Consider the following 12751-nt stretch of genomic DNA (forward strand, 5'->3'; position numbering starts at 1 on the left):
TCATTATTTTTTGGCACTTTGCCATTTCATATATATGGAGTAAACAATTTTTTATTTAAAATTTTCTTATCCATTTCTTCACCAGAAGTTACATTAAATTCTTTTCTAAATCACCATTGAAATATGACTGATTACTACGAGCGGAGAAATATTTCAATTGCAAACACCAAACAAGATATAAAACCAAGATTGCACTATAATACCAAATTGATCAATAGATTCAATGATCATTCCACTAGCACATTATATTATGCATACTACCAATAAATATTGCCTTAGATTTCAAGGATTAATATGAGTAATTAAATTAAACTGGGATAATTTATAACAAACCAAACTAGTTCAATGGTTTTTAACAACTTTCGGTGGTCTTAAAATTAAAAAAAGAAAAGAAAAGAAGAGAGTACTCAGTAGATATCATAGGGAAGACACAGCACAAAATCCCATCATGTTCAAACCTCCTAAAAAAAATACAAATCCAAACCAAAACTGCTGCTCAATGTTCTTAACGATTGGCCTTGGCCACCCTCTCAATTTCATCCTTCTTCTTGATGGCATAGCTGCAGGTAAACAGAAAAATGGTGGTCAGCTGATGACAACACATGTATAGACAAACATAGGATAACTGTGAGTCTGTGACTATCCATTCTAACCTGTTAGATGATCCTTTAGCGGCATTGATGAGTTCATCAGCAAGACATTCAGCGATGGTTTTGACGTTCCTGAAGGAACTCTCTCTGGCACCAGTTGTCAGGAGGTATATAGCCTGATTAACACGACGAAGAGGTGAAATATCAACTGCTTGGCGTCTTACAACACCAGCAGAACCAATCCTGGTCGCATCTTCTCTTGGCCCACTACGAAGGAAAATAGAAGTGAACACCCACGTTTAGCCAAAACAAAAGACTATAATCTGTGGAATGAAGGACATATCTTTATGAATGATAGGAGCAATGAGCAATCTGACTGTTTTTATACCTGTTGATGACAGCATCAACAATGATTTGAATTGGGTTCTGGTCAGTTAGCAAGTGGATGATCTCCATTGCATGCTTGATAATGCGGACGGCCATGAGCTTCTTGCCATTGTTTCTTCCGTGCATCATGAGGGAGTTGGTCAGCCTTTCAACAATGGGGCACTGAGCCTTTCTGAACCGCCGAGCTTGGTACCTCCCAGCAGTGTGGGGCATGTAAATAGGGCGCTTTGAAGCAGTTGCAGTAATGTAATCCTCCACAGAAATGTCACTAACCTATATATCACATTTAAAAGGCTAAATTTCATAATTGCATTTGAGCTATAACTATCTTGCAACTAGGCATCTCGATATTGAACTTGTTTATCTCCACCAAACATCTTGTTATATTACATAATCATACAAATTCTGAGATTCACTGCAAAATTAATCACATGGACAGGCCAGCTACGCAGATTTAGCACAAACAGCAACAATCGAATTACTTCTTCAGCCAAATAATAGTAGTACTACTACTAACCAGTGGCGGAGCCACGCTGGGGCCTGGGGGGCCCTTGGGCCCCTCAGCCATTATACAATTACCTATATATTATATATGCATAAAGCTATGTTCAAATATGCTTCTAGCTCAGCTGGATCCTTTGTTCGCCTACCATCTGCGAGTCCAGAGATCGAAACCAGTTAAGGTCGGATTGTCTTGCATTTTTTATATGTATTTCTCTTTTATGTTTAATTCTCTATTAAGTTTTATAATAAAATGTGAGTGAAGTGAGTTAGTGGTTAAAAATGAGGTGTGACTCTTAATTGGGGACGGACCGAAATGAAAAAGTGTGATTCTTAATCGGAGATGAAGGGAGTATATTTATATCTATTCTCTTTCATTTAAAATTTAAAAACATACATATATCTAAGAATAAAATTATCCTTTAACCTCATAAATATGTGAAAAATAACATATATAGCATCGTTAATTTTATTGATAGGTTTTGATGATTTTCTCTTTTTATAGTTTCTATTGTTCATATTTTAATTATTTTTACTATATGTTCTCTTATCGATTCCTCCTATTGTTTATGTGGCTATGCCTCATCGGCTTTGGACTATATTACACCAAAAAAATTAAGTAATTATCTATAAGAAATTCGGGCCCCCCATTCGAAAATTTCTGGCTACGCCACTGCTACTAACCATTCTGCCTAAATTCTAATCAATAGCAAAAGAAACGTGGAGAAAAGCTACAGGAATCAACATCGTAAATCAAAAATCAATTACGCAATAAAAAATTATATCAAAGCAACGATCCGGCATAACCTACTAAAGGGGAATACAGACGGAGTACTATCATACCAACCATTCTGATGAAAATCGCAAGCAAGGAAATACCAATAATTCAACGCACTGTAAGTTAATGAACATGAAAAGATCGAATCGAATGGAATAAAATATGAAAACAAAGGAGAAAAGGTTACCTCAACACCGTCGTAAGACCAGCGGTTGAAGAGCATGATCTCGCTGCCGCTTTTTTCCTGACCTTCATCCACTACGGCGGGGACGGCGGCGACCTCCATGGCGTTGGATCTCTGTGCGGCGGCGGGGGAGGGAGCGTATGAGAACGTAAAACCTAGCTTTGGGCTTATTTTGGATTTATAGCTATTCTTCTATGGGCTTCTCTTCAATTTGTGATGACGTGGTTTGGGCTTACACTAGATTTGGGATAGTAAATAGTTTATAGGACATATAAATTAAAACTGAATAATTTACCTTCATTACACTGTGCCGGTGATAGTACTGATATAGTTAGGTCACTTTCGTTTTTGATGTTTATTGGGTTTTCTTGGATTGATGGATTAGAATGAACTTGTTGGATAGATTAATAAGTTGAATAATATATAGTAGTACAAATTTATATTGAAATCTCACTTCACCAACAAATATTTAATACAAAAGATCAAAACAACTTAAGCAAAATCTCTGAACACAAACTCTCTTCACCAAACAATATTTTTGAGCTCATATTCTCTGTCCCTCATACATGATTTACAAGCATTCACCTTCATTTCTCCCTCCTCCCAGTGCCCACCTCTCAGTCTACGAGAAGGCGTGATTTTTAAGGACTCATACGACATGATCAAACGGGACAAGAATGAGGGAGAGGTACATTGGTATGAGGAGAAGGAAATAAGACTTGTAGGTTGGGGAGTTGGCGGCCACGGCCTATGATGTCTACCTGAGAGCCTTGAGCAGATGGATGATGGCAAGCCAGCTCGCTACGACTCTAGCTTTCTCATTAATTTGTGTTGCTAACAGAGCAATGGTGAAAATTGTTGAACAAATCTGCACAACAAAATTCTATGCTTTCTCCAGGTTCAATTCTTAAGAAATCAAATAATATTCGTATTTGCGGCAAGACTAATCAAACATTCTTTATATTCACATAAACAGAGAGATCAAGCTTGAATATTCGAACATATAAAGCTTGAGGCTCCGCTCATCTACACACAGCTCTACCAAAACTCACAAAGTGAGGATTGAATACAAACTTGGAGTGTCTGCTTTCCAAGTCTCAAGCTATATTTGTTTCACAATTTTCGCATCTCCACCATGTCTACAAGAGCACTCATGATACGACCTTTTTCCAAGCTTTATATCGTATTGGTAGAGGTCTTATCAATGCTGCTATTATCGTCTTGGCTGCCACCATTCGATCAAGAATTGGTGGTACTGGTATGAGGCCTCCTCATCTCAGCATGACTCCTTGGCTTGCCCCCATAATATTTTCTAATTACTCCCTTAATATGAAGATGGAACAAATTCTGATCGGGCTAGAATTTGATACAAATCACATTCTAACTAACTCACTTGTCATCTTCGTAGCTGCACCCTTTCTTCCCAAGAAAAGGGGCAATTTTTTAAATAGGTTCTTTCAAAAGCCCAAAAAACTTACTGCTACAAGCAAATTGACCTTTTTTAAGCATATAGTAAGAGCAATAATAATAGAAACTCAAGCTCAAATCTTTCTAATGATTTATACTACTACTACTAGTAGATATGATAAATGATTTGTTTATTTAAATGTTTAGTCAACTAAAGCAATCAAAATGGATTATAAAATATGAGAAATATATAAGTTAACAAAAGAAAATGAACAAAAGACCAAAAAAAGAAAATTGGAGAAAAGAAGAAAAACAGAAAAATGTGAGAAAAGGAAACAATTCAACAGCATATAGTCATTGTCGGTCTTCACAAACAAACCCTACAAATTTGTCTCTATGGCGTCGTTTGAGGAAGCGCCGCCTGGAAACAAGGCCGTCGGAGAGAAGATTTTCAAGACCAAGTGCGCTCAGTGCCACACCGTCGATAAAGGAGCTGGCCACAAACAAGGTACTACACACTCTCTTTCTCAGCTTCTTTGCTTCCGATTCTACATCTCATCACATTTTTCTTAATGGATGTTGTTTATTGTATATATAAATTACCGTTTCTTTGGTTGGGTTTGGAGAGATCTTGTGTTGTATTCCTATTTTGAGCTAGCTATTGCCTATTGGGATTGTTAATTACTCCTACTATGTCAAGTTAGTTGGAATCTAGAAAACATCAATGAATTAGCTGCAACTTCGCAGATACATATTTTAGGATGATTGTACACTGAAAATCTATTGTTTTTTGGTGGTTTGGGTTTATATGCTGTTATTGCTACATTATGCTCACTAAATGTGGCATTTCTAAGACCTGTAGGCTGTCTTCTTTAAAAGGTTTTAGTTCAAAGATTGATAAACGAATGATACTGGATTAAAAGGCTTCAATTTGCAGGGCCTAATCTGAATGGTCTCTTCGGAAGGCAGTCTGGAACTACAGCTGGTTACTCCTACTCTGCTGCTAACAAGAACATGGCTGTCATTTGGGAAGACAAGACTCTCTATGATTACTTGTTGAATCCCAAAAAGGTGACTTTGTTTGGAAAATCGACATATTATTCTATGATGTTGTTTGTTAATATCCATGCCAAAACCATATCTTTTCATTGGTTTCCTTCATTGTTAATGGGATTGTGTTACTAATTAGATCACTTGGGACAAACTTTTTTCTTGTTTTGTTTCTGGCTTCTTTTCACTAATGCATCTTGCTATCCATATGGTCACTTGGTGTTTTCTGTTTTATGATACCTGTTGTTAGTTAGTCAAGTGTTCCTTCATGAATTCAGCTAAGCAAATGCAAACTAAGGCCTAAACAGAATGAGAATTCGCATTCGAAACCTTAGGGGTTGACTTCTCCATCTTTCCTTTTGACTAACCTAGCATTGCCCTTCTCATACTCAACTTGAGTCATCTTTTTTCATCTGATATCTCTTTCATCTTGTCCCTGCAGTATATCCCCGGCACTAAGATGGTTTTCCCAGGATTGAAGAAGCCTCAGGACCGTGCAGATCTCATTGCGTACCTCAAGGAGTCCACAGCTTAAGCGCCCAGCACTTTCCACACTTTTGTCATTTTGCAGTTGAGAGCCACAATTTACCTCTATTGAGTTGCGTAAAAACACAATACTCTCAAATAAATAATTCTTTGGACTACTTTTTGTTATCCCTAAGGCCCTAGTTTGAAGACCCTCCTGTAAGAGGTAATAGTTTGTCAGATGGAAATAAATCTGAGTAGATTATGTTTTATGCCCATCTAGCGTTATTAAAGGTTCAAAACAATGTTTGTTAGAACATTCTTTTCAATAGCAGCATTTACTTTGCTCTGTAAATATTTCATTATCACTTGTTACTTTCGTGATTAAATGCAAATTAATTCAACGAGTTGATCTTAAATTAATTCTTACTTTAATTTTTGTATATATATATATTTAGGAGTAGAATTTGTTGAGAAAGGAAATACTATGAAATTGATTCGGAGAAATCAATTCCAGATTAAAAATTGAATAGGCTATATAAATAGTCTTTTAGTTCAAGATAAATTGCAAGGGAGATATGATTCAGTTGGGCATAATGCAGCAACATTGAGTTTTACATAACAAAAAGGCAGAGTTTCATCCAACAACACATGATTCTCACTGCTGCTTGTTGAGGCGAAAAGCCAACGGCCTTGTTGATCAGTGTAGACCACGAAGAATTCCATGGAAATAGCCCCCAGTCATGACTAGCGAAACAAAAGAGACCACGCCAGTTGGAAAGATCTTCCCTGACTTCTTGAAACGCAGTCCCATCACTCCAAGAAGAGAAGCGGAGAGAAGAAGACCAACTGAAGACGCGAGAAAAGGGTTTGATGGAAGCATGGCGTACACAAAAAGCAGCACTGATGCTGACACTCCACCCGCAATTAGTGACTTCTGGCTTCCACCCTTGAGATATCCCATTGCTCCACCGAATCCAACTAAGGCAGCGTAGCCTAGTGTCAGTTTCTGGGACATCGACATGCCTCCCTTTTTCTCATGGCTTTGATCTTCATTTTGCCCATCTCCATTATCACCATTATTGTCACCACCTCCACCACCACCACCGTTGTCACCACCTCCACCAATGCTGTCATCAGATCCACCAGAGTCAGGTAGAATATCAACGCCTTCCCCAGCTGAATCAACTGTAAAGGTGGTAGGCACCTTGGAGTCAGAGACGACTCCAGCCACAGTCCTCCAAGAACACTGGTTCCGCCCACCGTTAGACAGGTGAGTGATGGGTGTAGTTACTGATAGCGATGACCGGCTGAAACAGGTGAAAAGATGATGATTCCTTGAAGAGCAGAGTGGTGACCGGGGTAGTAACAGCAGAGTCGACTGAGAAAATGCCAAGAGTTCTCCCATGTTGATTAAGGTATCTATGTCAGTATACTTGTCTCCAAAACTGTGTCGAAGAAATTATCGTGCAATCAGGAAGATGTTTCCGCGGGATTTGTGGTTTTTGCTAATTCTACAAAAATCAACCTGCTATTCACTACCTGCAGTTCCACACAACTGGACGAATCAGATAAGGTAATTCCACACAGATATTATTGATGCAGTTTTCATGAAGATAGGAGAAATGGAGAGGAGCACATTTGCAAGTCTTAGATTTAATCACCGTCGTCTACATGAACACTAAGAATATACTTTAACAACTTCAATACTTGGCAGTTGCCAAAGATCATGAAACACCAAAACTACGAAAGACAAGAAAACTGAAAGCAGAGATCAAGAACGCAAAGGACATACTTCATTTTGTTCCTAAAACCACGTCATTTTTAAGAACCAGTTCATGGTCTACGACACCATATAAAGGAGAATAATCTAAAATAACATTGATGAAACTTTGGTTGAACCAATGAAGAACAAGACTACAATCTATAATAGATCATCATGTACAAGAACAAAAGTAACTCAAAAAGTAAGAATGCAATTCAAAAGATGAGACAAAAATCAAATGAAGCATAACAACACTTAGCAAAAGGGCAATTACCCTGCCATTCATAGCCTTGAGTGCATTTTTAGCATCTATCTCACGTGCATATTTGATAAAACCGAAACCTTTAGGCCTTTGGGTCCTAGGATCTTTGACAAGCCTTACTGCAACATTAACATACATAATCCTAAGAAATATCTTCAGAAAAACAACCAATTCTTCAAAAATAGGTTTATCAATAACCTACACATATCAAAGACACGGTTGTTATGAAGTGAGACATAAATATAACAAATTTGTACCTTGTTCAATTAAGCCAAAGGGCGAGAATAGCTTCTCCAATTCTCCAGTTGTAATGTAAAACGACAACCCTAGTGACCAAATTAAGATGGAGATGATCAACGCAGAATAAATCAAAATCGAAAAAGCAATGAATAAGACATACTGCTTACAAACAGCTCTGAAGAAACTCTTCTAGCCATCCGATTTCGGTACTGCCATAATTTTGTGCAAAGTCAATTTGAGGTTAGGGTTTGTCAATTTATAATTATATTCTACTATGATGTATTTGACATATGTGTAAACAATGGGGGTTGGAACATAAATATATAGAGTTGAGAGAGTGAAACAAATAAAGAAGTACGCATCAGTCCATTTATTTAAGATTTAAGATTAAAGATGCAGACCTCAAGCGATCCGACCCGGAAACCGGATTCGTTCCGGGTGGGGCAGCGGGTGCACTTCGCTGGGCAGCCTAGAAGAGTCGGAACGGTGAGGTACGTGGGCCCCGTGGAGGGTTACGGCGGTGATTGGGTGGGAGTCGATTGGGACGAAGACGGCCAAGGCAAGCACGACGGATCGCACAATGGAGTCAGATACTTCACGGCGAGGGGCCTCCATACGGCGTCGTTCGTGCGATCTCACAATCTCAGCTCCGGCGTCTCGCTCTTGGAAGCACTGGAAACTCGCTATCGAGCTCAATCGACTAAAGAGGAAGAAGGTATGTCGCTCAACTGAAAGGAAGTTCCAAGTGCATTTGCTAATCAAAATGCTAACTTGTTTTGTGCATAAATTAAAGTAGACTTAGTATTTCCAGAGGTGAAGCCTTTATTTTATCTATAGGATGATGACTTGAATGAAAAATAAGATCCAAGTTCAAAACTTTGCTCATACCTGGAAATGTGGTTTGAATTTTTATTTGGTAATTGCAGCATGAATTGAGCAATATTTCTGTAATCGAACAAGTTAATGTGGTTTACTTATTGTCTTGTCACTACTGTGTTATGTTTGAAGGTCTTTTGATATTTAATCCACTTCAATTTTATCAACTTTGTCGTTTGATTTTTAACTTTAATATTCTTGTGAAATATCTTCTGAAACTGTTGCTGTTAGATGAGATGTATGTCCTTTCTGCAAGAAACAAAAAGGTGACCATTGAGCTTCTTGGGAAACACCAAATCGAAGACAAATTTAGTCGGTTTGAGGAGTTGACTACTGCATCCTTGGCTTATTTGGGGGTCAGTTTTCCTGGACCCAGGGACAAGATCAGTTCGACATTACCTAGTAAGTTGTTATTTCTTGAATATGGCCCCTTTTGGCCTATGTTGTGATTCCTATTAATCTGACACTGCCTGAAGTCATCTTTTATTCACTCAGAGACTCCTATATTTTTATGGCTGTGTATAGATTATCCTATATATCTCGATATGTCTGCGTCTTTGTAATACTATATTTGTTGGGTTTGTATATTTCCTCGGCAGATCTTAAAGAGCTGGACTTGACTGGAAATCTACTTTCTGATTGGAATGTATGTGCTCCTTTCCCGTTACACTATGCACCTATCAATTAGTCAGATGTGGTTAATAAGTTAGGGGATTCCTTGTATTGTCAATATTTTTGAGACTTTTTCTTACATGGTCTTATGCGGTACACAATCGATGATACTCCTGCTTTTTTAAATTCGCATTGTTGGATAAAAGTCATTTATTGGCTGTCATCGCAGGATATCAGCATCATCTGTGAAGGATTGCCTACTCTAACCGCACTTAATCTATCCAATGATTCCATGTCACCTGTTATACATTGCATGCCCCAACTAAGCAACATTCGCATTTTAGTCTTGAACCGAACTGGAGTCCTTTGGGATCAGGTAATGCTTTGAAGTTTGGTGTTTTCAAAAAAATTCTAACTCAATTGAATCATTTATAAGCATGATTCGTGTAAAATTCCAGATGGAAGCTCTAAAGGATGCACTCCCGCAAGTGGAAGAGCTACATCTCATGGGAAATCATTTAAGAAAAATAACGGTAAGCAGTTATTACACTACATTGCGCTGCAAGAAAGTTTTATCTTTCAAGTATGCCATATGTCTGTCATTATTATTCAGGATTACCAATATACATTGGTTTGTTTTATTTCTTTGTTTCTTCCCTTATTTCCAATAATATATTTTGTTTACTGTCCATTGTCCAGCCAATGTCTTCAGATTTTGTCCAAGGTTTTGATACCCTACGACTGCTTAACCTTGATAACAACTGCATATCAACTTGGGATGAAATCGTAAAATTCTCCCAGTTACACAGGTAGTGAGGATGAAGGAGTGCTCAGATTTTTTATTTTTTTTAATTTTAATAGAAATTGCAAAGTCTGCTTTGTTACTAAGATTACCTGAGGTTTCTATGTTTAGACTGGAGCAGCTCTTTTTGAACAACAATAATTTGAATCATATCTCATACCCTGATTGTGGTAAATTGGATAAACCATCCAATGAATGTGGCAATGGGTCTGAAGAAAGGAGTAGTATACCTTTCAAGAGTTTGTGTAGCCTTTATCTTGGTACAATCATTAAATTCTATAATGCATACTCTCTTTCATTAGTACCTTTTTCATTCAGAAGGGTCTTATTCCTCACTGTTTTCAGGGGGCAACAACATTGAAGACCTGGCATCTGTTGATTCACTCAACTCATTCCCTAACTTGATGGTGAGCATTACTTTTCTGGACAATATATCCTTAAAGATTGTGAAATGGTCGGAAAACTTGTAGGATCTAGTGAAAAATGATCGGAAAACTTCTAGGAGCTTGTGAATAATCGTTTGGTTTTGCTCATGAGCAATCTACTCTTGAATGTTCATATCAGTGCAGCTCATTCGCTTCACAGTTATTGATGTTTTCTGCGCAGGATTTTAGTCCGTTTAATCTTCTGCCAAGATAATATTTGTTCATTCGTTGTGAAATACACGTCCTTGATGGTAATTGCTATATATTCTGTATAGGATATTAGACTTTCTGGGAATCCAGTTGCAGATGTAGGGAAAGGTGGAGTTGCTATATTTGTCATTGTTGCTCGTATAGCAAAAATGAAAATGCTTAATGGAAGTGAGGTTAGCTCCAGATACTTAGTTCTTCGCTTTTATTTTGTTTCTTGGGTGACAGAAGGGTGGGGATCTCTTGTAATTAATGGTCATGTCTGTACATCTCTTTGTTCCAGGTTGGTCCTCGAGAACGAAAGGACTCTGAAATTAGGTATCATTTTCCCCCAAAGTTCTTGTCATGCGTCACATAATTGCTAGTGGTTTAAAATGTTGGAGAGCATTTTATTATAAGTTACACAAAAGGTGCTTTGTGTAAGGAGTACAATTAAGAGCTTGAACACTGAGAAAGCATCCCCTTTTGGCTTGCATTATACTATTCGGTATTGTTTTACGTGCAGGTACGTTCGTTTGGTCATGTCAAAATGTAATGGTGACCTGGAAGAAATTAGGAGACTCCATCCCAGGTAAACATCAGTTTAGCAAGCTCTTACAAATCCTGCTAGTTTAAGGAAAATCGGTTATACAGTTTTTTTGGTTTGTGCTCTTTATCACATTTCAGATATCCTGAAACAATTTGTTTCGTTATCCGAGGCACCTGTTATCTACACTTATTTTTTCCATACATAATGCTTGACAATCAATCGTAATGGAATAATGGAAGAAAGTTGAACAATGGCTACAGAGCTGAACTTGCAATTTATCAGTGGCATTTCATCTTAAATTAGTTGTCTGGTGAATCCAATTTTATGAACCTGATAAGCAGGTTTTATGAGCTTAAAAAGATCCATGGACTTGATGATGAAAGACCAACAACAGAGGCATCGGGCCCTCAAAAGATGGCTTCTGGATTGATTTGTATGACCCTTTTATTATGAATAATCTTTATGATATGAATTCTATTCTGAAGTTTAAATGTGCCAATGCAGCTATTACGTTGAAATGTGTTGGAGCATCGATGGGCGAGAAGACCCCTCTTGTTAAAAAGCTGCCTTCTACTGCCACGGTGATAGCTCTACTACCAGTTTCTCACAGACTTCTTCCCCTTTAATGAGATTTCTTAAGTTAAAAATGCATGCACACTTTTGAACAGGTTGGAAAGCTGAAGAACTTATGCTTGAGTTTCTTCAAGTTGAAATCCGTCAAACCTATACTTTTTCTTAAAGAAGAGGTTCGTGAAATTGAACAATTGCCTTAGTTCCCTTTTTCTTCCTTCAAATTCAATATTCCATTCACTGTTACTGTTCTCTCTGTTCAAGTATTTGCAAGAGCATGTCATTTGACAATTTTCAACTATTCATAGCGAATTGTTCACCACAGGAACGTCTGATTCAATGCAACCTCCTTTGCGTGGATCATGTGTGGTCTACTGATCTTATAGAACCAGTTTCTTAGCAATATATATTTGTGGTTTTGCAGGGTTCACCCTTACCTATATTGCTTGAAGATGATATGGCAACCCTTGTTGAGCTTGGGGTTGGCAATGATTCCACCATTCTTGTAGACGAGCTGTCCTAATGTTCATTTGTGCAAATGATCAACAACCCATTCTCAAAATCGAGAAAGCAGTGTCTTCCTCAAATAGGTCGAGGGTCCGCTCTTTGTTTGGGAAGCAATGGTTCTTTTTTGCTGCAACCCCACGAGTGAAATTTATTGTTCGAAGTTCTTTGCTCATCCTACCAACATATAGTATGATACTATTCGTTTCCATTATCAATAATATACTTGAGTAAAGGTTAAAATTGGTCCTGAACATATGTCCATTTTATGATTTTGGTCTTAGACTTTATCTTTTGAATTTTTTGGTCATGTACATTTCAAATCGGATCACAATTGGTCCTCCGTTAACAATTCCGTCAATTTTTAACAGTCAACCATTTTAATCCCTATTTTGACCAACTTAAGCATGTTAATTATGATTACCATCCCCTAATTCATCTTCCTCAATAATCCTAACCCCAAATTGATGAGAGAGGGCGGCGACAATTGAGGCGGTGCATAGAGGTGATGGCGGCGGAATCAGGGCGAGAGAGAGACGGAGGGATGCGACGCTGCGCGCACAGTAGCAGCGACGGCGGCGTGGACAGGTCCGAGAG

At 38.0% G+C, this 12751-nt stretch overlaps 4 protein-coding genes across 8 annotated transcripts; 2 read left to right on the forward strand and 2 right to left on the reverse strand.

Moving 5' to 3' along the window:
• Positions 1–302: 302 nt before the first annotated feature.
• Positions 303–2600, reverse strand: LOC125205932 (40S ribosomal protein S5-like). The gene is made up of 4 exons (XM_048105151.1): positions 2444–2600; positions 979–1250; positions 654–857; positions 303–560 (listed from the first exon to the last, which is right to left on the reverse strand). The coding sequence occupies exons 1-4, from the start codon at positions 2540–2542 to the stop codon at positions 506–508; spliced, it is 630 nt and encodes a 209-aa protein (XP_047961108.1). The 5' UTR covers positions 2543–2600; the 3' UTR covers positions 303–505.
• Positions 2601–4185: 1585 nt separating this feature from the next.
• On the forward strand, positions 4186–5717 carry LOC125205933 (cytochrome c). Its single transcript, XM_048105152.1, has 3 exons — positions 4186–4355; positions 4785–4918; positions 5340–5717. Exons 1-3 carry the CDS (start codon positions 4244–4246, stop codon positions 5430–5432), a joined length of 339 nt encoding a protein of 112 aa, XP_047961109.1. The 5' UTR covers positions 4186–4243; the 3' UTR covers positions 5433–5717.
• A 161-nt stretch (positions 5718–5878) lies between these two features.
• LOC125205931 (protein FATTY ACID EXPORT 2, chloroplastic-like) lies at positions 5879–7921 on the reverse strand. Of its 4 annotated transcripts, none has more exons than XM_048105146.1 (4): positions 7790–7921; positions 7647–7715; positions 7402–7508; positions 5879–6904 (listed from the first exon to the last, which is right to left on the reverse strand). In XM_048105146.1, the coding sequence occupies exon 4, from the start codon at positions 6768–6770 to the stop codon at positions 6063–6065; it is 708 nt and encodes a 235-aa protein (XP_047961103.1). In that variant the 5' UTR covers positions 6771–6904; positions 7402–7508; positions 7647–7715; positions 7790–7921; the 3' UTR covers positions 5879–6062. The 4 variants fall into 4 exon arrangements, with proteins under 4 accessions (XP_047961103.1, XP_047961105.1, XP_047961106.1 ...); XM_048105148.1 differs by having other exon boundaries at positions 7797–7907; XM_048105149.1 differs by lacking the exon at positions 7402–7508.
• A 74-nt stretch (positions 7922–7995) lies between these two features.
• LOC125205930 (tubulin-folding cofactor E) lies at positions 7996–12542 on the forward strand. Of its 2 annotated transcripts, XM_048105145.1 has the most exons (15): positions 7999–8344; positions 8737–8907; positions 9105–9151; positions 9347–9493; positions 9576–9650; positions 9817–9926; positions 10031–10179; positions 10265–10326; positions 10620–10727; positions 10835–10869; positions 11057–11122; positions 11422–11513; positions 11585–11661; positions 11749–11826; positions 12075–12542. In XM_048105145.1, exons 1-15 carry the CDS (start codon positions 8023–8025, stop codon positions 12171–12173), a joined length of 1638 nt encoding a protein of 545 aa, XP_047961102.1. In that variant the 5' UTR covers positions 7999–8022; the 3' UTR covers positions 12174–12542. The 2 variants fall into 2 exon arrangements, 1 of the variants encoding a protein (XP_047961102.1); XR_007173869.1 differs by lacking the exon at positions 11422–11513 and having other exon boundaries at positions 7996–8344; positions 12075–12138.
• Positions 12543–12751: the final 209 nt, after the last annotated feature.

This window comes from Salvia hispanica, chromosome 2 (genome assembly GCF_023119035.1).
Source record: "Salvia hispanica cultivar TCC Black 2014 chromosome 2, UniMelb_Shisp_WGS_1.0, whole genome shotgun sequence".
NCBI lineage: Eukaryota > Viridiplantae > Streptophyta > Magnoliopsida > Lamiales > Lamiaceae > Salvia > Salvia hispanica.